Source organism: Tamandua tetradactyla, chromosome 10, assembly GCF_023851605.1.
Source record: "Tamandua tetradactyla isolate mTamTet1 chromosome 10, mTamTet1.pri, whole genome shotgun sequence".
Classification (NCBI taxonomy): Eukaryota; Metazoa; Chordata; class Mammalia; order Pilosa; family Myrmecophagidae; genus Tamandua; species Tamandua tetradactyla.
The window spans coordinates 32,698,023-32,725,850 of NC_135336.1; the positions used below are offsets into that span (position 1 = coordinate 32,698,023).

Here is a 27,828-nt window from a genome sequence, read left to right on the forward strand (position 1 = left end):
CTACTCAACAGGCACCATGAAACAAGAAGGCAGTGGTACAATTTTTTAAGAGCCTAAATGATAAAGGCTTTCAACCAAGAATTCTTTATCCATCCAAGTTATCCTTCAAAATTGAGGGAGAGATTAAAATCTTCAAAGACAAAGAAAGATTGAGAGAACCAGTCAAGAGACCAGCCCTACAAAAAATACTAAAGGGGCCCCTGTTAGCTGATAAAAAAAAAGACAGGAAAGGGAGGTCTGGAGGAGGGCACACAAAATTAAAGAACATGAGTATAGGTAATTTAAAGGAAACGAGAGAGAAAAGGAAAATAATATACAGATCTGACAGATAAAAACAAAAGGTCAAGGTGGTAGAATCAAGAACTGCTTTTACAGTAATGACTTTGAATGTTAATGGCCTAAACTCACCAATTAAAAGATATAGATGGACAGAATGGATCAAAAAGCATAATCCATCTGTGCAGGTTCAAAAGGATTTATGTACTCTAGAAAAGCCATACTTTAATCCTGATCTATTCTGTGGGAGCAACTATTTCTTTTAATCCCTATACAATTATGTTACTGGAATCTCTTGATTAAGTTATCGCCATGGGAGATGTGACCCACCCAATTGTGGGTATTTGGATTAGAGGGAGATGTGATTCTACCCATTCCAGGTGGGTCTTGAATAGTTTACTGGAATCCTTTAAAAGAGGAAGCACTTTAGAAAAAGCAAGAGAGCCACCAGAGAATGATGAGAGAACCATGAGAGCCCACAGAGCAAGATACCTTTGGAGATGAGGAGGAATGCCTCCAGGGGAGCTTTCTGAAGGCCTGGAGAGGAAGCTGGCAGACATCGCCATGTTCACCATGTACCTTTTCAATAGAGAGAAAAACCCCAAACTTCATCAGCCTTTCTTGAGTAAAGGTAGCCTCTTGCTGGTGCCTTAATTTGGACATTTCTATAGACTTGCTTTAATTTGTACAATTTCATAGCCTTAGAACAGTAAATTAGCAACTTAATAAATTTTCCCTTTTAAAAGCCATTCTGATTCTGGTATATTGCATTCCAGCAGCTAGCAAACTAGAACAAATCTGTTATGTACACCAGAAAAGCCTACGTTCTTTTAATCAAATCTTGTAAGGGCAGACGTATTGTTAGGAGAAACCTTTTAAGTTGTTTCCATGGAGATGTGACCCCACCTATTCAAAGGGGTCTTAATCCACTTGCTGGAATCCTTTAGGAGAGGCAAGAGAGTTTACAGAAGCTAAGAAAAAAATATCCCAGGAAAAGCCAGAAACACCCACAGGAGCTGAGAGCCATTTTGAAACCGCAGGAGAGAAGGGCCAGCAGATGTTACCATGTACCCGCCCATGTGACGGAGGAACCCCTTATGCCATTGGCCTTTCTTTAGAGTCAAGGTATCTTTCTCTTTATGCTTTAATTTGAACATTTTTGTGGCCTTAGAACTGTAGACTAATAAATCCCTTTTGTAAAAGCCAATCCATTTCTTGTACATTGCACTCCCGCAGCTTTTGAAAGTCGAAACAATATACAATAGACTATTATTCAGCCATTAAAAGGAATAAAGTTCAGATATATGCAACAACATGGAGGAACCTTGAAGACAACATGATAAGTGAAATAAGCAAATGCAACAGAGCAAATATCATATGATCTTATTGATAATGAAAGAATTAGAATAAGCAAATTCACAGGTCAGAATCTAGAATATAGGTCACCAGGGAATGGAGTTGGACTAGGGAATACAGAGTTAATGCTTAAACCGTACACATTTTCCACTTGGAATAATAGAAATTTATTGCAAAGGACAACAGTAATATTGAATGTAAATTAACATTTTGAATATAAACTAGCAATACTGAATTATATATTTTAATGCAATTAAAAGGAGAAATTTAAGTTGTATATATGTTACCAGAATGAAAAATTTTTAAAACAATCCATGGGAGTGGACAACACAGTGAACCCTAAGATAAACCATGGTCTATAGTTAAAAGCACAATAATAAATACATGTTTTTATTTCATCAATTAAAATTTCATCAATTTTAATAAATGTAACACATTAATACAGGGTGGTAATAATATGATGTTATGTGAGAATTCTGTATTTCATCCAAGATTTTTCTGTAAACCTACAAATTCTCTAAATATATATATTCAGATAAATTGATAACCTTCTAAATTTGGGAGAAATTCAGGATGGGGATTACCTCTGAACTGCTGGGACACAGAACATATTCTAAACCTAAAACAACTAAAAATGGTTAACATTCCTTTAGTCATGGAGTACATGGAAGGGATGAATATTTAACAGTGCAGAGATTTTCCCCATGGTGATAAGAAAACAGATTACTGAATCAACACAGTGACTGTGTAAAGCCCAGGGTCTCTGCAATTAAACTGCTTGGAGTCATGTCCTGGCTCTACCATTTGTTAGTTCTGTAACTTTGGCTCATTTGACTTCCCTGTTCTTTGGTTCCCATGTCCACAAAATTAGACTATAGTAGCGGATTTTGTGAGTACTGAAATGAGAAAATACATATAAAGGCTTGAATCAGTAGCTGGAATATATTAAGTGTTCTGTAAATATCAGTTGTTATTATCATTATTAAAGTTAAAATGCTTGACCCCGAAATATTTTCACATATATGAGAAACAATCATACATGAGCTCATGGAAGCACAGTCAGGCTGTTCACTGCAAGATGATTTATATCACTGGAAATAACATAATGGTATAGAAAACTATGGTACATTCATTCTATTAAATACTAAACAGCACTTAAGGAAACCGAGATAGGTCTATCTATTGTGTGCTGACAGGTGACACCAAGGGATAATTTTAAGTTTCAAAAAAGAGAGAGCTAAAAAAAACAACCCAATTTTTACTTTAAAATTTAAAAAGTGAAAGTACATATTTATATATGCATATATAAATGCAATGAAAGAAGACACATACCAAACTGATAACAGCGGTTGCCTCTAGAAACACAATGGGATTGAGGATTGGAACATGGAAGACAGTGTTAGAATTGTTTGGTGATTTTTAAAATAATACATATGTATACATGTACTAATTGTGAGCTTAAAAATTAAGTGTATTTTAGTTCTTCCTCTTCCCTTCATGAACAGTTCTACCCTAAAGCTATTGGTGGAATAGAATAAATTAGGCATCCACATTGGGGGGTGGAGGCAAGAGAGCTGCAGTAACCCAAAGCAGGGTGCCAGAACCAAAAAAAATGAGAAAGTCATCCACATAAAAGGGCTGTCCAGTGCAGAGCAGAATCCAAATGGGGTTAAGAAGGGCCTTGTACCAGTTTGAAACTGTTGTGTACCCCAGAAAAATCATGTTCTTTAATCATCATTCAATATTGTTGGGTGGGATCTTTTTGATTAACTTGTTTCCATGGAGATGTGACCTACCCAACTGCAGGTGGGACCTTTTGATTAGGTGGCTTCCACGGAGACGTGTCTCCACTCATTCAAGTTAGGGTTGCTTATTAGAGTCCTCTGAGAGGGAATCATTTGGAAAGAGCCAACAGAGCCATCAGAGCAAACACAACACCCAGGCGTTTGGAGATGCAGAAAGTAAATGCCCCCGAGGAAGCTGTTTGAAATCAAAAGCCAAAGATCCTTGCAGACATCGGCCATGTGCCTTCCCAGCTGACAGAGGTGTTCTGGACCTATCAGCCCTTCTTGAGTCAAGGTACCTTTCCCTGGATGCTTTATTTGGAAAAATTTATGGCCTTCGAGCTGTAAACTTGTAATGCAATAAATTCCCTTTTCAAAAGCTGTTCCATTTCTGGTATATTACATTCTGGCAGCTTTGGCAAACCAGACAGGCCTCCACATGGTGATGGCTTGGTGTGTGGTGTTGGAACAAGAACAAGGTGAGGAAAGTTATGAGGGACAGGTACAATTCAGAGCCCAGGCAGAGTAACCATGTCAAGGGGTAGCCTGGAATGGGGTGCCAAAGCCCAGGCTTAGAGAAGACTGTGGCCACACACTAGAGCAGCAAATAAAGGTATGCCAAAGTCAGAGCAGAGGAGGGGGACATCCATGTGGAGAGGGCAGCACAATGTGAAGTCAGTGAGGGTGGTCTTATGCTGCACACTCAGAGCCCGAACAGGGTAAGGAGGGTGATCACACATACGGCAGACAGGCTGGTCCAGACTGTCAGAGCACAGGCATCCCTGTGGAGTGCAACTCTGCGGTAAAATATCAGATTGGAATTAAAGTTATCAGTGTCAATTTGCAGTTTATAATATATAGAGACAGACAAGGAAATACAGAAGTATAAGTGTGTACATATGTGTGGATGGGTGCTTAATTATAAACACATATATATTCCCTTATTCTGCCTGTCTGGAGGGCCCAAGAACAGTGACACTCCAACAGCAATGAACACACCTGCTTCTAGATATCAATCTTCCCTAAAAGAAATAAGGATTCCTCAAAGAAAGGGCTGATTTCCACTCTGGGGCAAGAAAAATTGGAAACATCTCATACCAAAAAACAAGGAAACGCTTAAAAATACTGAGAATAGTCAAAAGGACACAGGCACCAGCTTGAAGGAGCTCCCACTGGCCAAATTTGGAACACGTTGTGCATAAAAATATATAATGATAATAATGGAATATGACTCATTGAATAAAATAAGAAACTATGAGTTCATAAATAAATGAATAAATTTAATGCTTGACAACAAAAATATGTAACTTTACATATTTTCAAAGTACCCTATTACAAAATGCTTCTTAATTACAAAGAAAAATAGACAAACTTTAAATTAAAGCCTGGCAGACACCACCTGAATCAAGTCATCAGAATGATATCACCATTAATGGTATAAATTGAAATTATGTGCTGATAGGATGCAATGGGAAAAATTCAACATCACTTCTATGTTACTCCTGCCAAAACTGCATAATCTAAATTTAATCACAGGGAACACAAATTGAGGGACAGACTACAAAAAACTGACACTGTAATCTTTGAAAGTGTCAAGGACAAAAATATCAGGGATAGACTAACGGACTGTTACAGACTAAGGAAATTAAAGAGCATGACAACTAAATGTAATGTTTAATTCTGACTTCGGTCTACTTCCTATAAAGGACATTATTAAGATAATTGGGGAAATTGAATAGGGTCTGAGAATTGAAAAGTGGTAATGGATCAATGTTAATTTCTAGATTTTTTATGGTTATATTATGGTAATGCAGGAAAGTGTGTTTGCTGGAAATACATTCCAAAATATTGGGGATGATAAAGCATCAGGCTGACAACTTAGTACTAAATAGTTCAAAGAAGAAAAGTTCTTTGTCTTCTACTTGGAAGTTTTCTGTAAGGATGAGAAACTCTGAAAATAAAAATGAGGGTGACATCATCAACATGGTAATGAAAATAGCTACTGAAAACATCTCCCCAGAGATTCAGGGAAAAAAACAATTCTCACTTGTTCAGAATTCTGGAGGAAGATACAGGCTGGAGAAGGACCCCACAAATGCTGAACTGAAGAAAGAAAAAATATCAGGTAGGAAATTTGATGAGCCTTGAGGACATTATGTTAAGTGAAATAAGTCAGACACAAAAGGACAAACATCTTATGATCTCACTGATATAAACTAATTATAATATATAAACTCAGTCACAAAATATAGAATACATGTTACTCGGATACAGAATGAGGCTAAAGAATGGGGAGTGGTTGCTTAATATATACATAATGTTTAGCTTGATTGAACTTAAATGTTTGGAAATGGATAGAGGTAACAGTAGCACATTATTGTGAGAATAATTAACACTGCTGAGTGGTGTATAAGTGTAGCGGAAAGGGGAAGTTTAGAGTCATATATGTAACCAGAAAAACAGTTGAAGATTAAATCATGGGAATGTATAACATAGTGAATCTTGTGGTAGACAATGTCTGTGATTAACTTTACAAATATTAAAAAGTACTTTTTCATGAACAAGAGCAGATAAACGACACTATTATAAGGACTTAATAACAGAGGGGTATATGGGGAAAATGTACCAATTGCAAACCATGAACTATAGTCAACAGTAAAATTTTAATACCTTTTCATCAACAGTAACAAATGTACCACACCAGCACTATGGGTCAATAATATGAGAGGATAAGGAGCATGTGAGTATCTTATTTTTATTTCTTTTCTGGGGTAATGAAAATGTCCTGAATTAGAGCATGGATCTGTATGCACAACTATGTGATGATACTGTGAACCAGTGTTTTTATACTTCAGATGATTTCTACACTGTGCTAATATATTTGAATAAAATTACATTAAAAATAATAAAAATAATATCTAAAGTGCATTTAAAAGAAACTTAACAAGATAAAAAGTATCATTACAATAATTCGGCGTCATAGTAACATCTCTCTTTTCTTCCTTCCTTTCTTCCTCCCTCCCTCCCTCTGTTCCTCACACTTCCCTTCCCTTCACTTCCTTTTCCTTCTCTCTTCCTTTCCCTCCTCCCTTCCCTTCCCTCTCTCCTTCCTTCCTCTTCCCTTCCCTTCTACTCCTTCCTCTACTTTCTTCTTTTTTCCCCCAGCATTATGCCTCTAATGCAGCCTCTAATGTAGCACAAAATTCTAATTTTTTCAGGTAGGAAGATTCTTCACATATCGCCCTTAAGAAATGGCAGAATGTGTAGGTATGTAATAAAAATGATGGCATCTAAAAATAACTGCCATTCTAAAAAAAGATTATGATTACGTGTTCACTTACGTTATCCAAATCTTGGTTCACAAGAACCATTTGTTCTTAATAGTTGCCATTGTTCAGGTATTACTGACTAAACAACAATCATGGAATTATTAGAGTATTTAGAAATAATAAGGATAGTTAGCTAATGTTTACCCTATCTACTTCCTGTCATGAAGAAATAAAAACTGTGAGTAAAAGTTCTCTGTAAATTATAATGTGCAAAAAATACTTAATCACCAACAAGTATTTAAGCATATAGAAATCTAGTATTAAATATAATGGATCCCTATCAAATATTCTTAATTCAAAGAACACTTGCCTATATTCTCAACATTGATTAATAGTATGAGATAAATTTTCTTCATATTATGCAATGGTAGAAAAGTTTTTCACCTTCTCACCGTCTGTGATGATCTGGATAGCATTTGGGATGAGTCGAGCAGTTTTCTCTTTGGTCATGAAGGTTATGTCTTTTAATGCAATAGAAATCTAAATGCACAAAAGAATGAAAAAATTGCAAATTGTATTTTTCAGAAAAACATATTCAAGCAAAATACCATGCATTTCATCAATCTAATCCAAAAAATCTAAAGGAGTTAATAAGCACATGCTTGTAGTCTCTGAGAAAAATAGGGTAAGCTGTCAGACGTTCTTCCCTTCAGGGCCCTCCCCCATCAGCTCCTAGGTCAAACATGAGGACAAGGTGTGAAAAGACACGTAGGTGTTCATGCTCTACATTAACAAAAACACACAAATAAAATTCAGACAGCCTGTCTCATAAGACATGCTTTTGGCAGCCTGCAGGATATTCACTCAAGTTTTTTCAATGTGAAATCTTTCTTAAATTGTATAAAATATGTATCAATGGAGTTCTATGTATTAAGAAAAACATATTAAACACTATACACATAACACAAATATATTTACCCGTGTGCAAGTATAAACAAACACATACAAAAGCACTTTGGAATCTAAGGTACATGGTTATTGCAACAACTGTACACATTTGTATCTAGGCAATTATTTGTGCCAACAAATTAAAGGCAAAATATCTTACTGTAGTTTCCCATCTGAAGATGTTGCTATGGAAACAAAGCCAGTTTTCTGAAAGGTAAAGTCGTCCCTGAAGCAAAATGTCCTTCTGTAAAGCACAAGCATAATCTATATACACACAAAAAAATAAGGAACAGCTTATTCACAAATATGGCAACTTAATGAAACAAGGCTATTTTTTATCAGACTATTTTGGCATATGAAAAGTCATCATTATTTGGTTTCTTTTGTTTATTCATTTGCTCATAGACCCATCAGCCAGATATTTTGCTGGGCACTACAGTTACAGTGCTGTGATGGTGTGAAGCTGAATGTATCCCAGAAAAGATCATGTTCTTTTAATTCACTTCTGTGAGTCTAGACTTATTGTGGGTGGGAACTTTTGATTGGGTTATTTCAGTTGCCATGTACCCTAAGTGGGTCTTACTGGAGTCCTTTATAAGAGGATAAAGACAGAAGACACAGAAAAAAGTCCCAGAGAAGCTCAAAGAGAAATCCCTCAGAAGCTGAGAGAGAAAAGCCAGAAGCTGAAAGCAAAGAAACCCCGAAGAGAAGGACTAGCAGACGCCATGCGGTAGAGGAGCTGAGCATCACTGGTAGATGGTCTTTGGGGAGAAAGCATCATCTTTTGATGCCGTGATTTGGACATTCTCAAGGGCTCAGAACTCTAAGCTTGTAAGTTAATAAATCCCCATTTTAAAGGCCAACTTATATCTGGTGTATTGCATTTTAGCAGCTTTAGCAAACTAAAATAAGTGGTGAATAAACCAGAAATGGCCCTTGTTGTCATAGTACATAGTTTAGAGGGAAAGGTAGAAAATAAGCAAATAAATACAAAAATAATTATGACAAAAGTACAGAAAAAACTGTGAGAGCCTATAATAAGGGGTATGTGGGGTATAAAGGAGGGGGTATAACAAGAAGAGTTCTCCTGAAAAGTGATCTTTAAACTGAGGTCTAAAGATCAGTAAAGGGGTAAAAGGACCATAAGGGAATAGCATGTGCAAAGGCCCTATGGTAGAAAGAAGCAACATATTTGAGGAACTACGAGATGGATCTCTTAGCTGCAGAAGCTGGAGAAGCCAAATCATGCAAGGTTTCACAGCCCATGGTAAAGACGGTGGGCTTAATTAGAAGCCACAGAGTTTTAAATAAAAGGGTCACGACCAGATACATATTTTTAAAAGGCTACTCTACACTGTGAGAGTAGATTCTGAAAAATCAGATGGATTTGTTTATTTAAATAAGTCAGAGGAAAGTTGATGGTGGTTCAGACCAGGAGGTGACAAAATTAAGAAAAAGTAGTAACTGATTCAGAGACATTTGAGAAGAGTACCTTTGGGGAACTGGTGACCAATGAGATGTTGAGGAGAGTAAGGGAGGGATCAAGAATGACTTAGAAAATTGTGCACATTTTAGGTTGGTTTGAAAATTGATCCTCTCCACTTCAGCACTAAAAACCAGCAAAACTCAAGAGTCTTCTGGTAACTGCCACTGCCAGCTGACAAGTTAATACTCTTTTAAGATCTAGTTCTGTGATCATGGTAAATAGCTTTGCTACATTATCATTATTTCCAGATACAAAGGGCTACTGCAGAGAGATTTTGTTTATTTTAACCACTAAATATAAAAATGCTATGAAGTGGTTAGCAATTTCAGGAAAATGTTATATAAATCTCAAAATCTTTAAACTCAGTCATATTACATTTATAAACAAATACCAAAAATTGAACAAAGTAATTCAGTCTTTTACAACCGCTTCCTTCAGTAAAACAAAACTGATGATGCCAACAAACAAAAATTCCTTAAGCAGCTAAGTTACTCATTTACTAGTGAGCATATCTAGAATAGGGTTTAGGCTAAAGACTACATTATGGTGTCCTGAAATTTTTATCTAAACCACTGAAACATTTCATTAATTCAGTGATTCTCAAACTTCAGATCAGAATTACCCAACAGACTTGCTGGCAAAGATTGCTGGGCCCCTTCCCCAAGAGTTTCTGATTAAATAGGTCTACAGTAAGGTCAAGCATTTGCATTTCTAACAAGCTCCTTGGTAATATTTCTGACTTTCATGCATGGATTTTGTGAACATAGTATTCAGTTCGCCTGAGTAAACATCTAGAACTGAGATTAAAGGGTCATGATAAGAATATGCTTGACTTTATAAAAAATTTCCAAACTGTCATCAAAAATGACTGTATCACTTCGCATTCCCACCAATGATGGATGAGAGTTCCTATTGTTTTTCATTCTTATCACCATTTGGTGTTCTCAATTATTTTTCTTAAAATTTTAATAATTCTAAAAGGTATATAGAGGTATTTCATGGTGCTTTAACTTGCATTTCCCTATGATAAAAAACGTTGAGCATCTTTTCAAATGTTTATTTGCCATCCATGTATCTTCTTTGGTAAAGTACTCATCTTTTAATTGGACTGGTTGTGTTACTGTTGACTTGTAAGAATTTTCCATACATTCTGAATCCAAGTATTTTAAACTAGAGATATAATTATCAAATACTTATTCCCAGTTTTCAGCTTGCATTTTCATTCTCCCAACAATCTTTTGCACTGAAAAAGATTTTGAGAGTCCAGTTTATCGATTTTTTTCTTTTATGAAATTGTGCTTTTGGTGTGGTATGTAAACTCACTGCCAAATATAAGTACACATATTTTTTCCTATGTTTTCTTCTAAAAGAGATAAATAGTTTTACATTTTGCATGTAGGGCTACGAGCCATTCTGAATTAGTTCTGGTATAAATTATAAGGTATGTGTTAAGGTCCATTTTTTTTGCATATGGATTTCTAAATGTTCCAGCACCATTTATTGAATATACAATCCTTTCTGATCAAACTGCCTTTGGATCTCTGTCAAAAATCAGTGAAATAAAATAAAATATAAATATTTATATTATCGATGAGAGTTTTTATCATGAATGGATGTTAATGAAATACATTCACAATATTTATGTTAATTTGTAGCTGAGCTCTTTATTCTGTTCCATTTTGCAAAGTCCATTGTCTTAATTAGTATACCTTCATAAGTCTTGAAATCAAATAATATGCATCCCTCAACTGTTTTTCTTTTTCAGAACTTTCTATTTTAGTTTTTTGCTTTTCCATATAAATTTTAGAATCAGCTTGTTGATATCTTTTATCTGAAATAAAAGCTTTCTCAGATTTTGACCAGAGAAAACTGACAACTTAAAAATATTGTCTTCCATTTTATAAACATTTCTTTTGATATTCTTTTCTTTTATTAGAGTTTTACAGTTTTCAGCATTCATATTTTGTTAGATTTATAGCTAAGTACTTCAGTTTAGGGAGGTTCTGATATAAATGTTATTTCATTTCAAATGCCAGTTGTTCATTGCTGGTATATAGGAATGTGATTGGCTTTTGTATATTCATTCCGTATCCTGCAACCCTGATAAATTCATTTGTTAATTCTAGAAGTTTTTTTTTGTAAATGATTGAAGATTTTTTACACGAACAACCATGTCATCTGCCAGTACAATTTTATTTCTTTCTTTCCTGACTACATGATCTTTTACCCCTTTCTTCATTTTTTAATCGTGAAAAATAACATATACATGAAAAAGCAACAAATTTCAAAGCACACTGCAACAACTGGTTGTAGAACAGATTTCAGAATTTGGTATGGGCCATGTGCTGCTTTGAAAGGATGTGCGTACCCTAGAAAAGTCATGTTTTAATCCCAACCCCATGTTGTAAAGGCAGCCACTTCTTCTAATTCCTATTCAGCCATTTCTTCTCATCTCTATTCAGTACTGAATGCCTGAAGTTTTAATTAGATTATCTACCCAGAGATGTGACTCAATCAAGAGTGGTTGTTAAACTGGACTAGGTGGCGACGTGTTTCCACCCATTCCAGGTGGGTCCTGATTACTTTACTGGAATCCTATAAAAGAGGAAATATTTTGAAGATAGCAAGAGATTCTAAGAGGGCAGAATGACATAGCCACGAGAAGCAGAGAATCTACCAGCCCATAAACTTTGGAAATGAAGTAGGAAAACACCTCTCAGGGAGCTTCATGAAACAGGAAGCCAGGAGGAGAGAAGCTAACAGATGACACCGTGTTCACCTATGACATAGGTGAACCAAGGAACCAAGAGAGATTCCCTGACCATGTTCGCCATGTGCCATTCCACTTGAGAGAGAAATTCTGAACTTCGCTGGTCTTCTTGAATCAAGGTATCTTTCCCTGGATGCCTGTGATTGGACATTTCTATAGACTTGCTTTAACTGGGACATTTTCGAGGCCTTAGAACTGTAAACTTTAAATTTCTCTTTGTAAAAGCCATTCTGTTTCTGGTATATTGCACTCCAGCAGCTAGCAAACTAGAACAGGTTACAATTCCACAATTTTAGGTTTTTCCTTCTAGCTGCTCCAAGACACTGGAAACTAATGATTCAACAGTCATATTCATTTGTTAAATCCTATCTTCTCTTTTATAACTCAACTTTCTCCTTTGATCTTTCTTCAAATCTTTAGGGGTATTTGGGCTACGCCCATTCTAGCTTTTCAATGTTAGAAATATCATCTAGTTGATGTTCTGGAGAGGCTGGTCCTTCTGTGATTCGGGACTTATGTAGCTTAAGAACCCATCTGGAGTTCCTACATGACTTTTATTTCCTTTTCTTGCTTTTTGCATGGGTTAAAACATCTAGTACAATGCAGAATAGGAATAGTAAGAGAGGATATATTTACCTTGTACTAACTTTATATGAAAAGCACTCACTCTGCCGAGTATTATGTTACCTGTAGATTTTTCTTCAATGCTTTTTAACAGGTTGAAAAAGTTTCCATCTATTCCTAGTTTGAAGAGTTTTTATGATGAATAGATGTCAATTCTGTCATTTTTTTTCCATCCACTGAGATGATCATATGGTTTTCCATATTAACATGCTTATATGGTGAGTCACTTTGATGAGTTTTTGTGTGTTGTACCAGATTTACATTTCTAGAATGTACTACACTTGGTTATTGTAACAATTATGATTCTCCAGAGAAACAGCACCAAAACAATATACACACACACAAACACACATATGTATATAAAAACAGATTTATTTTAAGGAATTGGTTCACACAATTGTGAAGGTTGACAAGTCTCAATTGTAGGGAAAGCCAGGGCATTAGAAATCCAAGTAAGATGTACACTCAGTTTAGTTGAACACCATAAGTATATGGAATCTTGAACAGAGCACGAGATTTTGTTGATTTGTCCAGGTTAGCATGATGCCCCAATCTATCCCAGAGAAATACAGGCAGTGAATAAAGAAGTACTTGCAAAGTCTCCTTGGGGGAATGGGGAGAAAGGAGGAAATATTCAGCTTCCCCATTTGAAGAATTTCTGATATTCTCACAAGCAGTGGGGCCAACCAAATCAACAGGACGAGCCCTCAATCTTGATGTTTGCCCATAAGAAACTTATTCCTGCAAAGGATAGGCTAAGCCTACTTAAAATTATGCCTAAGAGTTACCCCCAGAGAACTCCTTTTGTTGCTCAGATGTGGCCTCTCTCTCTAAACCAACTCAGTAGGTGAACTGAGTACCCTCCCCATTATGTGACTTGTAGGGGTGTAAATCTCCCTGGTGACATGGGACCTGAATCCCAGGGACAAGCTGGGATACAATATCATGGGATTAAGAAAGCCTTGACCAAAAGGGAGAAGAGAGAAATGAAACAAAACAAAGTTTTAGTGGCTGAGTGATTTCAAACAGCCGAGGTTATCCTGGAGATTACTCTCATGCATTATATAGATATCCCTTTTTTAGTTTATGGTTTTTTAGAGTGCCTGGATGGAATTACCTGAACTGTTAAGCTGTGTTCCAGTAGCCTTGCTTCTGGAAGATGACTGTATAATGATATAGTATTTACAATGTGACTGTGTGATTGTGAAAACCTTGTGTCTGATGCTCCTTTTATCCAGGGTATGAACAGATGAGTAAAAAAATATGCATAAAAAATAAATAAACAATAGGGGGGACAAAGGGTAAAATAAATTGGGTAGATGGAAATACCAGCGGTCAATGAGAGGAGGGGTAAGGGGTATGGTATGTATGATTTTTTTACTTTTTTCTTTTTCTGGAGTGATGCAAATGTTCTAAAAAATGATCATGGTGATGAATATACAACCATGTGAAGATACTGTGAGCCATTGTATGGCATGTATGGAATGTACATGTGTAAAGACTTACCAATAAAAATATTTAAAAAAATCAATCATAACAAAAACAAGAAATTCAAGTAAGAGTGATGCTGCTCAGGCAGGCCACAGTGGCTCAGCAGGCAGGGTTCTTGCCTGCCATGCCAGAGACCTGGGTTCGACTCCCAGTGCCTCCCCATGCAAAAAAAAGAGTGATACTGCTGTCTTGTGACCAAAATCCATAGTGGAGGCTAGCAGGCTAGAAACTCAGAGAGGAGTAGTGTATTCTTGAGGCAGAATTTGTTCTTCTTCTGGAAACCTGTTCTTTTCTCTAACACCTTCAATTGATTAGTAGGGGTAATCTCTTTCTTAAAATTAACTGACTGTAGATAACAATCATATCTACAAAATACCTTCACAGCAATGCCTAGACCACTGTTTGACAAAAGAATTGGACACCATAACCTAACCAACTTGACATATAAAATGAACCATCACAGTCATGATTCATTATATTGAGTATACATCACTAGACTTAGTTTGCTAACATTTTATTTGAATTTTTCATGTCTATGTGCAGGAGAGATATTCAACCATAGTTTTCTTGTAATGTTTTTGTCTGGTTTTTGTATTGGGGTAAAATTAGACTCATAAAATGAAAGTGGGAATGATTCCTCTCATTTTCTGTAAAAGAAATTCTTAATAATTTCTTAAATGTTTAGTAGAAATCATCACTAGAACTATTTAGGCCCAGAGTTTTCTTTTTTAGAAAGTTTGCAGCTAAAAATTCAATTTCTTTAATAGATATAGGGTTATTCAGGCTATCAGTTTCTTCTTGTGTGAGTTGGGAAATTTATGTCTTTCAAGAAATTAGTCCATTTTATCTAAGTTATTGAGTTTACGGACATAGCTGTCATAGTATTCTCCTATTATCTTTTCAATGTTCATGGGGTCAGTAGTAATGACCCCTCTTTCTTTCCTGATATTGGTCACATGTGTATTCTACTTTTTCTTGGTCAGCAAAGCAATGGCTTATCTATTTTATTATTTTTTCAAAGAACCAGTGGTTTCATTGATATTCTCTATTTTTTCCCACTGATCTATTCTCTAATCTTTGTATCAATCTTTCCTTCTATTTCCTATAGGCTTAATTTGCTCTCTTTCTCCAATTCTATGAGGTGGAAGCTTAGGTTACTGATAGTAATTTCTTGCTTCTTACTATATGTGTTTAATACTATAATGTTTCCTCTACTCACTGCTTTTTCTGCATCCCGTAAATTTCATTACTCTGCAATTTCATTTTCATTTATTTCTACATATTTTACACATATTGCCACATTCTGATTCTTACACTCTGTACCTGTCCTGGTTTGACAATATCATGCATCCCAGAAAAGCCATTTTTTAATCCTGATTCAATTTTGTGAGGGCAGCCATTTCTTTTAATCTTGATTCGATACTGTAGGTTGGAATTTTTTTAGATTACCTGCACAGAGATATGACACACCCAGTTGTGAGTGTGATCTTTGATTAGATGGAGATGTAACTCCACCCATTCCAGGTGGGTTTTGATTTGTTTACTGGAATCCTTTAAAAGAGGAGAAATTCTGGAGAAATGATAGAAACCTCAGGGCTGATACAGAGAGCAGACACACCAATGTTTGAAGACGTGGGGAACCCTGTTGCCAGTGTGCCTTCCAATGAAATGTTAAGCAAGTCAGAACCTGGAGAGAGTCAAGGGAAGCCAAGCAACGAAAGCCAGCCCCAGAGAAGCAAAGTGAGGAACCCCCACAGGAACAGAGGCTGAAAGCAACGGAGACCAGGAGCAAGGGACCAGCAGATGCCTGGCATATGTCCACTCAGCTGACAGAAGTGTTCTTGACCAATCAGCCTTCCTTGAATTAAGGTACCCTCTTGTTTGTGCCTTAATTTGGACAATTTCACTTCCAGGGGATTGTAAACCTGCAACTTATTAAATTCTCCTTTTTAAAAGCTGTCCCAGTTCTGTTTGCAAACTTGCAAACTAACACAGATTTTGGTACCAAAGAAGAGGGGTGCTGCCATTTTCAAATACTAAACATGTTGGAATGGCTTTTTAAATGGATAAGGGGAAGATTCTGGAAGAAATGTGAAGCTTGATGGAGAAGGCCTAGAATGCTCTGAAGAGACTATTAGTAGGAATGTGAAATCTAAAAATACCTCTGATGAGACAGGCTTTAGACAGAAACGATGAACATGTCATTCCAAACTGGAAAGAAGGTATTCTTTGTAGATGGAAGGGATAATTTGATATTTAGCAGAAGAAATAATGTGGCAAATGCAATCTGGTTGCGCCTTGAAGCTTATAGTAAAATGTGAGAGAATAGAGACGAACTGAAAACTTAACTCCTGGGTATAAAGAGAACAGAAATTGGTGTTTTAGAAAATTCTGGGCTTCCAGAAAGTGTGACCCCAGTGAATAGGGCCCCACGTGAGGATTTATTCAAGCATGGAAGCAGTCAGCCAGTACAGGACAAGCAAGAATCAGAGATGGGGTTATCCAGAAAGGATATGTGGAAAGTTCTATTGTCTGATGGACATGATCCCATCATATTGCATAGAAAATCAACACGAGTATTGCAGGATTTGTACAAATGGGATCAGTGCCAGTCAGGACAAAAAGGGAGAGAAAAGGGGGAAATTGGAGGAAAAGTAACTTCAGAGGCAGACCCATGGAAGCTAAGGTTTGAAGTCAAGAAACCTCAGGCCAGGAAAGTGGACCCACCAAAGCCCTTGGAGAGGGTGAGTTTGCCCTGAAAGCAGAAGGTGGGCCTTCTACCTTGCTGTTCTGTAAGAGTTGTGCCCCAAGCCTTGGAGAGGATGGAGCACATTCCTTGGGGATCGGAGAGAGCCTGGCTGCCACCACATTGTTCTGGAGGGGTTGAGTGTGTGCCCTGGAGTGGTCAGAGATCCCGGGTGCTTCCCAAAGCTTGCAGAGGGTGGAGCCAAGAAAAAGGTGGTCTCCCTAATGTCCCCCAAGACTGCAACCACAACAGCGTTTGGAGAGACCAAAGCCGCTGTGCAGGCCCTTGGAAAGGGTGTGAATGCCACTTTATACAGCCCCAAGGATAAATGATTCACAAACTTCAAAATCCAGTGGAGTTTGTCCTGCAGGTTTTCAGAACTGTATAGGTTCAGTGACCCTGTTTACCTTTCAATTTCTCCCTATAGCAATGGAAACACGTATCCTTTGATTGTTTCTCCTTTGTACACTGGTGGCAGATACCTTGTTCTGAGTTTTACAGGTCCAGAATCAGAAGAAAACTTTTTGCCTTAGGACAGACCATACCTGTAACAGATTTTGATGATATTTTGTACTTTGTATTGCATTTTTTGTATTGTATTTTTATTATTACTGAAATGTTTTAAGGCTTTGTGATATTGTAATTGAGTGAATGCATTTTGTATATGGATAAAACATATCTTTTGGGGGGTCCAGAGGGTGGAGTGTGCTGGTTTGAAAATATTATGCACCCCAGAAAAGCCATGTTTCAATCCTGAGTCAACCTTGTGAGGACAGCTGTTTCTTTTAAACTTGATTCAATACTGTAGGTTAGAATCTTCTGATTAGATTATTGCCCTTGAATGCTGTGATATTTCTTTCTTCTGGATCTTCACACAATTTTTGAACTTTCTTTCTGAATCCTTTATTGGATTGTCTTCTTCTACTGTACTGATCTAGGGATTCTTTTTTTTTCCTTTTTTGCGTGGGCAGGACAGGAATTGAATCTAGGTCTCCAGTAGGGCAGGTGAAAATTCTGTCTGCTGAACCACCATGGCTTGCCTGCCATGACTCCTTTTTTGAATATATGCATTCTACATGTTATGCATAGTAAAGCTCATTTATTCTCCTGATTTTAAATGATATTGATATCCATTTATTCAATTATTAACTCATATACCATCTAACCATCCATTCAAGCATTAAGTAAAAAGTCCAGTACTGGCCTACATGTCAGAGTTATTACAGCAAACACTACAGATAATGGTTTTGCAAATATATGATAAAGGAAAAGTTTAAGGTGCCTATGCAAGCACATTGCAGGGAAACATATTCAGAGCGATATTTAAAATAACATTGGTCACAAACAATATTGCTGGATCTAAGTTTTATGGGGTACTTTCCATGTCAGATATAAACCCTTTAGTTGTTAGATTATGAAAAAGGTCCTGGGAATCCCAGACGAGAGAATAGGACAGCCAAGATGTTAGAAATCACTTAGAAGGTTCAAGGCATTGGCCATTTACTAGCCAATGTTCCAGTATTTTAACAATTATTCTGATGGGCAGTGACTAATTATCAGATCTGCATCCAATCCAGTTAAAGTTCCAATAAATTATTTTATAAATGAATATTTATGGAAGTTCTAAATGACAAAAAAAAAGACAGTCACACAGAGAGGAGGAAACCAAGTTCTAGGCAGAGTGATGTGAAAAAGCCTGGAAGTAGAAATAAATGATACGTCAAAAAAGTGAGACTTTAGAATGACTAGTTCTTGAAGGGAATTTGATGAGAAATAAGGAGAGAGAAGGTACTTAACATATATTAAAGGCCTTATTAAGTCAGGAAATTTTGAGTTTTATTCTAAGGTCATTGGAATGCCATCCATAGAAAGTTTTAATCTGATCAAATTTGCATTTCAGAGAGCACAGTCTGAGAAGTCATGCAAAACTGAGGTAGAAACCTGTTAAAAGACCTCTGTGATATATGAGAAATGTTTATTTTCAGATATTTTATATCTTAAATATGTATATATACATATATGCATACACATATGTGTTTGTATGGATATGTTTTTAGTGTGTGTTTATGTGTATGGTTTATGGTATAAACTATCCATACATACATAATGGATAGCTTGCCTTGGCATCTCAACTCAAAATGCCCCAAATTAAAATCATGAGTTAACTTCTTCCAAGATGGTTAGTTATATCTTCCTCTATACTCTGGTACCTTATTAATACTGTGCATTTCACACTGAGTCATAATGATTTGTTTATACATCTGTTCCTCCACCAGACTCTGAGTTCCTCAAAGCAGCATGTAATTTGGTACATAGTGAGTATTCAATAAATACATATTGAACTGGCCTATTAGTATGGCTTTGTGTATTTATAATGATAATGTGTTGTTTTAAAAATGAAAGGTTCTAGAGCAGCTAGAAGGAAATTCTGGAGCAGCTAGAAGGAAAAATATGAGAGGATTGTACGGTAGCCCATGACAAACTCTGGGATCTATCCTGTAACCACGTTTTGAAGGGTGCTTTAAAAACTATTGCTTTTTTATTTCTTTGCTTTGTATATGTGTTTTACTATACAATAAAAAAAAAGTTTAAAAAATACAGCTAAGTTTAAAACAAAAAAAATGAAAGGTTACATTAAATTTAGGATGCTGTTTCAGAAAACAGTGATCCGATATCTGGTTAAATCTAAGAGCGCAAAAACATTTGTACAGAAGTATCCCAGTTATATTTTTTATTTATATAGCTAGTGTACCAGTTTGGATCTGTTGGGTACCCCAGAAAAGCCAAGTTCTTTAATCCTCATTCAATATTACTGGATGGGACCTTTTTTATTGTTTCCATGGAGATGTGACCTATCCAATTGTGTGTGGTAACTTATGATTAGATGGTTTCTATGGAGATGTGTCTCCACCCATTGAAGGTTGGGTTACTTACTGGAGCCCTAAACAGGGACCCACTTTGGAAGGAGCCACAAGAGCCACCAGAACCAACAGAGCCAACAGAACGGACAGAGTCTTGGGGAAACCTCTGCAGAGAAAGCTAGCAGACGTCACCAAGTGCCTTTTTCAGCTGAGAGAGAAACCCTGAATGTTGCTGGCTTTCTTGAACCAAGTATCTTTCTCTGGATACCTTTATTTGGACATTTTTATAGCTTGCCCTAATTTGGACATTTTCACAGCCTTAGAACTGTAAACTTGCAATTTAATAAATTCCCCTTTTTAAAAAGCCATTTTGTTTCTTCTATATTGTGTTCCAGAAGCTTTGACTAACTAGAACAGAATGGTAGGCTTACAGGTGGTTTTACTTTTCTACTTTGTAAGTATCTACATTTTCTAAAATGAGCAGGTTTATTGTCACAGTAAACAAAAAAAAAAAAATTCAAACTGTAAATTTTTGAAAGCAAAAATACACATTGAAAAACATCAAGAAAGATAGCCACAAAATATTAATCAAAATTATATAGAGGCAGTATGCTCACTAATGATTTTCACTTTTTTTCTTTATACTTTTCTGTATAGCTTTAATGTTTAATAATAAGTATATTTAACTTTACAATGAGATTAATTTCTTTCAAGGAGGTAGGGATGAGTATGATACATTTTAGAAAGGTTTCTATGAAAAAGTTTGCTTTTTAGTGACAGACTTGCAAGAAACATTTGCAACATACATGAAAAATATCTAATTTTCTTAACATTTAATATGCTATTTTGAATTAAGAAAAAGACCAGCCATTGAAAAATGGACAAAGTTTATGGAGAAGGATTTACAGTGAAAGAAATATAAATGGTTTATACACATATAAATAGAAGTTCAACCACCCTCATTGCTAAGGAAACACAAATTTAAACAATGATTACATGTCAATTTTAACTGTCAGACTTTGCTTTTAGCTGAGTTCCTGAGGTGTGGCAAAACAGGTACTCACATACACTGTTAATGAGAAAAAAAACTGATACAGCCTTATTTTGTTTTTTGGGGGGGGGGCATGGCCTGGGAATCGAACCTGGGTATCCCACACGGAAGGGAAGCCTTCTACCACTGAACCATCCGTGTACCCAGTACAGCCTTTTTAGAAGGTAACTTAGCAATAGATGAAAAACTTTTATATGCTCATAACTAATGTGGCATTGTTCCACTACTAGGAATTTATCCCTTTTATAATGTGTGTGCACACGTGTGCAAAGACACATACACAAAAAGGTTTCCTGTAATATCAGTGGTGATCACTAACTAGAAAGCAACCAAAATGTCAAAAAATGGAGAATTTGTTAAATAAGTGATGGTACAATCATTTAAAAAATGAGGGAAATCCCTAAGTACTGCTAATAAAAATAATTCTAAACAAGATTCAAAACAGTAAGTGCATGTGCAGAGTAGTTTGGTCGGTCATTGGAGCAGATCTGCTTGGCAGCTACAGCTCTTCCTTAAGGAAGCAGCTGTGCTTCACTTAGAGAAGCGGCATAACACTTCAGCTTTGAATAAAAGAAAATGGCCTAAACCAAGCAGACTGCTCATAACTCCACCAGTGTGAAAGTCGCCTGCAAACAGCTGGCCATTAAGGATACCCAGAAAAGCAACCCCTCTACTAGCAGGGTAAAAAAAAAAGCAACATACAGGCCCAGAACTGTTGCACACTGAAAGATTCGTTGTTATGAGAAATCAACTGAGCTTCCGATCTAGAAGCTGCCATTCCAGAGGTTGGGGGGAGACCACCCAGGATTTCAAAAATGACTTGAGGTTTCAGAGCGCACTACTGGAGCACTTCAGGAGGCTAGTGGGGCATGCCTGGTGATTTATGTGAAGACACTAAGATCTGTGTGTCGTCCATACAAAGAGAGTCACCATCGTGCCCAAAGACATCCAGTTGGCTCACCGGATAGAGGAAGACAGCTTAACAGAAGGTAGTTTTCACAGCGTTTTGTAGTAAATTCTAAAGTAAAGTACTTTGGTTTAACTTGTGACTTTTTTGATAAGAAACTGTTAACAACGTGTAGCATTTGGACTTAAGTCATTCCATCTTTCACTTAGGATGAATGCAAAGTGAGTGTCCACAGACCTCAGAGATGTGGGTGCTGCTGCTCAGAAGTGACAAGTTGCTAATATGCAGAAGGGGAGCTTTCCATGATGCATGTTTCTGTAGGTTAATTAATTGTCAGGTATCTACTAGGTACTAGAATTGATAAATGTGTACACAGTCCTTTTGCAATAAAATTGGCTATGACTTGATTCACTGTTTAACATTTGACCTGTTAAGTCTGATCATTATGTTACTGTGATTGAATGTGAGCTTTTTCAAGGGTGAAGTTAGTAAAGATACAAGTCTTAACCACAGCGTAACTGACAGTTTCCTTTCAGAGAAAAAAAAAAAGTAAACATGGCAGCTATGTGCACTATGTGTAATTACAATAGCTATTTTATATATTGTAGTGTTAACATTTTTAAATTAAATTTTTTATGTTCACATGTGGTGGGGAGTCTTGTCATTGAGGTGTATGTGATTTTAGCATCCAGTTGGCTTTCTCCAAAAGAGACTGCCCTTGATTTCATACTAGTAAAATGCTATGCCACATTATACCTGCATAAGTCCTCATTCTAGCACATGTTAACTAACTCTCTAACTGATAATGAAGACACTAATAGGAGATTTTATGTATAAGGCCTCTAGAATATTCAAGCATTTCATACCAGCATCATCTGTTACTAATAATCTGAACAAGTTAGTATAGCTTTTCATTGTGTCATGTTTGGTCTCATAACTAGGCTGAGTTTTTCTCCTCTACCAAGAGAAAACAATACCAAAGTTCTTTCCTCATGGAACTTACATTATGATAATCCTTAGAATAAACTCACTGTGGGAGAAGGGCACACAGTTCCAGCTTAATGAACTTCTGCCAATTAAAATGTTTGATTAGGTTACAACTGGTATACCATCCTGGGAAAATCATTATTATAGAGATGGTATTCAAAGAGGTTTCAATATTTATCCTTCTATTGCTGTTTATAGGTAAATTATATATGTTGACTGAATTTACAAATAAGCTTGTTTACAAAAAAAAAAAGAAAGTAAAAGCAGTGTGCTCCCATTTCAGTTCTTTTAAGAATATACTCTCCTCACTTGGAATACATATAGAAAATTCTATAAATGTACAGAAGAAATTGTTAACAGTGGTTATCATCCAGGAAGGTGAGAGTGGTCTCAGTTGATAGGGCCACTCACTTTTCATTCATTATGTAGTATTTTAATATTTTACCACGAAAATCTATTATTTTCAATGAACAACATTTTAAAAAATTGTTTTAATTCATTATAACATTTAATGCATTTAGCTAAACTGTCAAGAAATTCAGTGACATGATCATTCCCCAAAAGTACCAGAAATGTGATAAATTACTAAAATTAAATGTTTCAAGTTACATATCTACTAAAAGTAAAACCTAGTTCTATATTTTGATTGCAAAGAATCTATAGTAGGTTCATACTAAATAAAAATAAAGCAGTTTTATAAGAATACTGCCTATATATTTGTTCTTGAAGACTGTTTTTAAAAAATCTGAAAGATTACATGAATAATAATATGGCCCCAGAAAATTTTGTAAACTTGCTATGGAAGGACATCTGTTAAACAGTATCTTCTTCTGGGGAAATTAATATAGTTTGAACATCAAGTTTCAATTTTCCCTCCAAAAGCATGAAACTAGCACCAGAAGAAACTGTGACAACTCATTTCTTCTTACATCTATTCTCTTAGCTACTGCTTAATATTCTTATGAATCAGAAATCACTCCTCTCAAAACTACTACTTAATTTTACATTGTCTTATTGTGAAGGATAATATGCTTCTTATTTTGAAAAATATTTTCTGTCTAGCACAAAGGTATAAATTTTATACATAAACTATCACTTAACAGTTCTATTTTCATAAAATGGTTTTTTTTTTTTTGCAACTTTCTGTCTTTTTTACCTGCTATCAGCTTCTCTGTATCAGGTATGTGTCTGAATTGTCTTTTGTATTCCTCATTCTTGTCTTTATAGGTGGAACTTGAAAGCTGAAGAAATAAAAAAAAAATTAAAATTACATTTAATTGTAATCATCATTAGCTGAACCATAGTATCTCAGAAAATTGAAAACGGCCTGTTAAAAAAAAATTATATGCAGTGGCCCATCTGCTCCTTCTGGTTGCCGCTCCTCTTCCTCGCATGCAGGTTTGGTGCCAGCATACCTGTTTAGGGATAGTCTTGCTGAGAGACTTGCCTGAGGCTGGTTGCAGGGGCTTTGGGCCCTGGGAATCAGCTCTCAGGAAACAAAGAACTGCCCCTATGGAGCCAGAATTGAGGCCTGGGCACTTGTCCCATGCCAGACACGGAACGCACGACCCAAGCATGGGCTAGGGACTTCTACAAGCATGCTAGTCAGCATTTGAGAACTTAGCAGCAGTCTTGAAGACAGCACCCAGATTCCCGGTGTGGATTTCTGATGCCAGAAGGAGCAGGGTGGAGGTTTCTTCTCAAGGAATTGCGGTTGGTTGTTTTGACGTGTGTTGTGGCACATGGAACACGTTGTTTAAAGAGGATTTTTTTATTTCACCAGACTCAGAACTCTCCTAAGATAGAGCTGACTGCATGAATGGCATTTTTCAAAAAATTTTAAAGGCATATGTATTAGCCACTACCACCTGAGGCAAGGAATAACAATTGAGGCAAACAGCAGAAGCCAAAAAGTCCAGGAAGAAAGGTTAGAGATTCAAAAACTTTGAAGAATAAGGGCTTTTGAAAGCTCCCCACTTTTGGAGCAGCCAGAAGGAAAAACCTAAAATTGTGGAACTGTAGCCCATACCAAACTCTGAATTCTGTTCTATAACAAACTGTTGCAATGTGCTTTAAAATCTATTGCTTTTTTGTACATGTTATTTTTCAGAATTTTTTCTAAAAAGCTCCCCATGTAAGAACTGTGAGTTTAAAAGGCCATATGCATGCCCAGAGTGGAGCACATTGCTAAGAAAATACATGAGAGAAGCCCTAAGTCCTTACCTTTGACTGACTTTCTGGTTCTGTGCAAGCAGCTTTCCGGTTCTGTGCAAGCAAACATACAAAGAGCCCACTGGCAAAAACCAGGAGGTTTTTATTGTTGTTTTATTGTTGTTGTTGCTGTTTTTTGGTTCCAGGTATTTAAGGAAGCTGTCAAATCATTAGCTAATCCTGAACCTAACCAAGCAGACTTCAGTGACCACACAAAACAAAGAATACAGACTTTATGATATCAGTTCAGAAAGACACTGAACAAACAATAGTCACCATAACAGGTAGCACAGCAAACTGAGGAGCTGGAGGACCCTGAATCCAGAGTTATGCATTTATAATATTTGGAAGGTCCAGTTTTCAACAAAGAACTATAAACAGTCAGGAATGGGCTATAAACTGAACAAAAAAGGAAACAGAAACTCACCCTGAAAAACCCCAGGCATCAGGACATAGTACTTATGGTATTGTATACTCCTATATTGTAAATATGCTCAAAGAACTACAGGAAACATTGGAAAATGGATTAGGGAAAATCACAGAAATGTTAAGAGATTGCTCCAAAGAGCTGAAATCACACACAGTAGATTTGGTGAAGATAAACAAAGCATTACCAGAAATAATTAATTCACCAAACATGATCTGCAAATTTGAGCCAAGAATAAAACAAATGAACAAACCTGAATTTAGATTCACTGAGATTACCCAATCTGCCAATGATAAAAGAATGAGGAGAAGTGAAAAGAGCCTAAGAATCTTGTGGGATACCATCAAGTACACCAACATACGTATAACAGGTGACTCAGAAGGAGAAGAGAGGTGGAGTAGGGTCAAAAGAATAATTGAAGAAATAATAGTTGAAAATTTCCCAAATTTGATAAAAGACATGAATCTACACAGCCAAGAAGCTCAGTGAACCGAAAACAGGAAAAACTCAAAGAGATCCACACCAAGACATTATAATCAAACTTTCAAAAATCAAAAATAGAGAATTCTGAAAGCAGCAAAAGAGAAACCTCTTCTTATATACGAGGGCTCCTCAGTAAGATTAACAGTTGATTTCTCATTAGGAACTATGGAGAGGAGCAGGCAGTGGAATGGCATATACAAATTTTTGAAAGAAAACTGTCAACCAAGAATACTATATCTAGCAAGACTATCATTCAAAAATGAATGAGAATTTAACATATTCCCAAATCAACAAAAATTGAAAGACTTTGCTGCTAGTAAACCTGCCTTCCAAAATATGCTAAAAGGACTCATTCAGCCTGAAGTGAAAGTACACTAGAGACTATCTTAAATCCAATGAAATAAAATATGCTTGTAAAGTTAGCTATATACATAAATATAAAACTCAGTTATTTCTGGGCAGTACTTCTTTTTTCCTATATTAGTTAAAAGATAGCTACATAAAATAATAAATCAATGCCCATGAATGTACAACATATGAAGATATAATCTGTGTCAGTTACAGGAAGGATGGGAACAGATTCATACAGGAGCAATTTTTTGTATAACAGGAGGGCAGCAATGGATGAATTAAGCAACAAAAATACAACCTAGAAAACAAACAGCAATTGACAACCTAACTCCTTCCTTATCAATAATTGCATTGCATGTATATTGGTTAAATTATAATTAAAAGGCAGAGATTGGTAAAACATGAGTCAACTCATGGTCAACTATTGAGTCAACAATGAGTCAACTACTGCTATGTATGAGATTCATTTTAGAACCAAAGACAAAAATGCAATGAAAGTGGAAAAAAAATGGAACAAACAAACAAACAAACAAAAAACAATCCATGCAAACACTAACTGAAAGACAACTAGAGTGGTCATACTAACATCAGACAAGCTAGACTTTCAGGCAAAAACTGCTATAAGAAATAAAGAAGGACATTATTTATTGATAAAAGGGTCATCCATCAAAAAGATTTAACACTTATAAACGTACCTATCAGCAGTAGACTTAATGAAACCAAAAACTGGTTCGTTGAAAAAATCAACAAAATTGGCAGACTTTTAGCTAGACTGGCCAAAAACAAAAGAACATACTAGTTACCAAAATCAGCCATAAACTGGGAATATTACTATAGACATTCATAAGAATAAAAAACAAACATATTTTAGTCTCCAGTATCTTAGAGCAGCTAGAAGTAAAAACCTAAAATTGGGGAATTGTAACTGTGCTGGTTTGAAAGGATGTGTGTACCATAGAAAAGCCATGTTTTAATCTAAATCCCATTTCATAAAGGCAGAACAATCCCTATTCAATACTGTTTGAAACTGTAATCAAATCATCTCCCTGGAGACGTAATTTAATCAAGAGTGGTTGTTAAGCTGAATTAGGTAACAACATGTCTCCATCCATCTGGGTGGGTCTTGAGAAGTTTCTGGAGTCCTATATAAGAGGAAACATTTTGGAGAATGAGAGATTCAGCGAGAGCAGAGCAGAACGACATAGCCACGAGAAGCAGAGAGCCCACAAGCCAGCAACCTTGAAGATGAAGAAGGAAAACGCCTCCCAGGGAGCTTCATGAAACAGGAAGCCAGGAGAGAAAGCGAGCAGATGATGCCTTGCTCACCATGTGTCCTTCCAGCTGAGAGAGAAACCCTGAACTTCATCGGCCTTCTTGAACCATGGTATCTTTCCCTGATGACTTTGATTGGACATTTCTATAGACTTGCCTTAATGGGGACATTTTTAAGGCCTTAGAACTGTAAACTAACAACTTACTAAATTCCCCTTTTTAAAAGCCATTCCATTTCTGGTATATTGCATTCCAGTACTAGCAAACTAGAACAGTAACCCAATCCAAACTCTGAAATTTGTTCTACAACTAATTGTCATGCTGTGCTTTGAAATTTATTGCTTTTTTTGTATATGTGTTATTTTTCACAAAAAGTCAATTGTGATGATAAAAAAACATTTATTCCTTCTAGACTCTGATGTTCTGGAACAGCTAGAAGGAAAAATCTGAGATGATGGTATGGTGGCCAATGACAAACTCTGGGATCTGTCCTGTAACTACTTGTTGAAGAATGTTTTGAAAACAATT

The 27,828-nt window shown here is 36.3% G+C and overlaps 1 protein-coding gene and 1 long non-coding RNA gene across 9 annotated transcripts in view; one reads left to right on the forward strand and one right to left on the reverse strand.

The window, feature by feature from the left end:
* Nucleotides 1–27,828, reverse strand: part of GRAMD1C (GRAM domain containing 1C) — a 145,468-nt gene that overhangs the window by 86,169 nt on the left and 31,471 nt on the right. For 5 of the 8 annotated variants that reach the window (XR_013158527.1, XM_077118337.1, XM_077118333.1 and 2 more), the window contains 4 exons: nt 23,713–23,797; nt 7,794–7,897; nt 7,138–7,225; nt 5,464–5,519 (listed from right to left, as the gene is read on the reverse strand). Coding sequence is in view for 7 of the 8 variants with exons in the window: in XM_077118337.1 (XP_076974452.1) it covers nt 5,464–5,519; nt 7,138–7,225; nt 7,794–7,897; nt 23,713–23,797 (333 nt within the window). In the remaining variant the exon portion in view is untranslated. Of the gene's footprint in view, nt 1–5,463; nt 5,520–7,129; nt 7,226–7,793; nt 7,898–23,712; nt 23,798–24,779; nt 24,972–27,828 lie in introns of those variants that run through there. The other 3 variants (XM_077118339.1, XM_077118340.1, XM_077118335.1) reach the window with 3 other exon arrangements.
* On the forward strand, nt 5,692–21,966 carry LOC143648389 (uncharacterized). The gene is made up of 4 exons (XR_013158528.1): nt 5,692–5,776; nt 6,101–6,156; nt 6,635–6,683; nt 21,779–21,966. It is a non-coding gene; the product is annotated as an uncharacterized LOC143648389 (long non-coding RNA).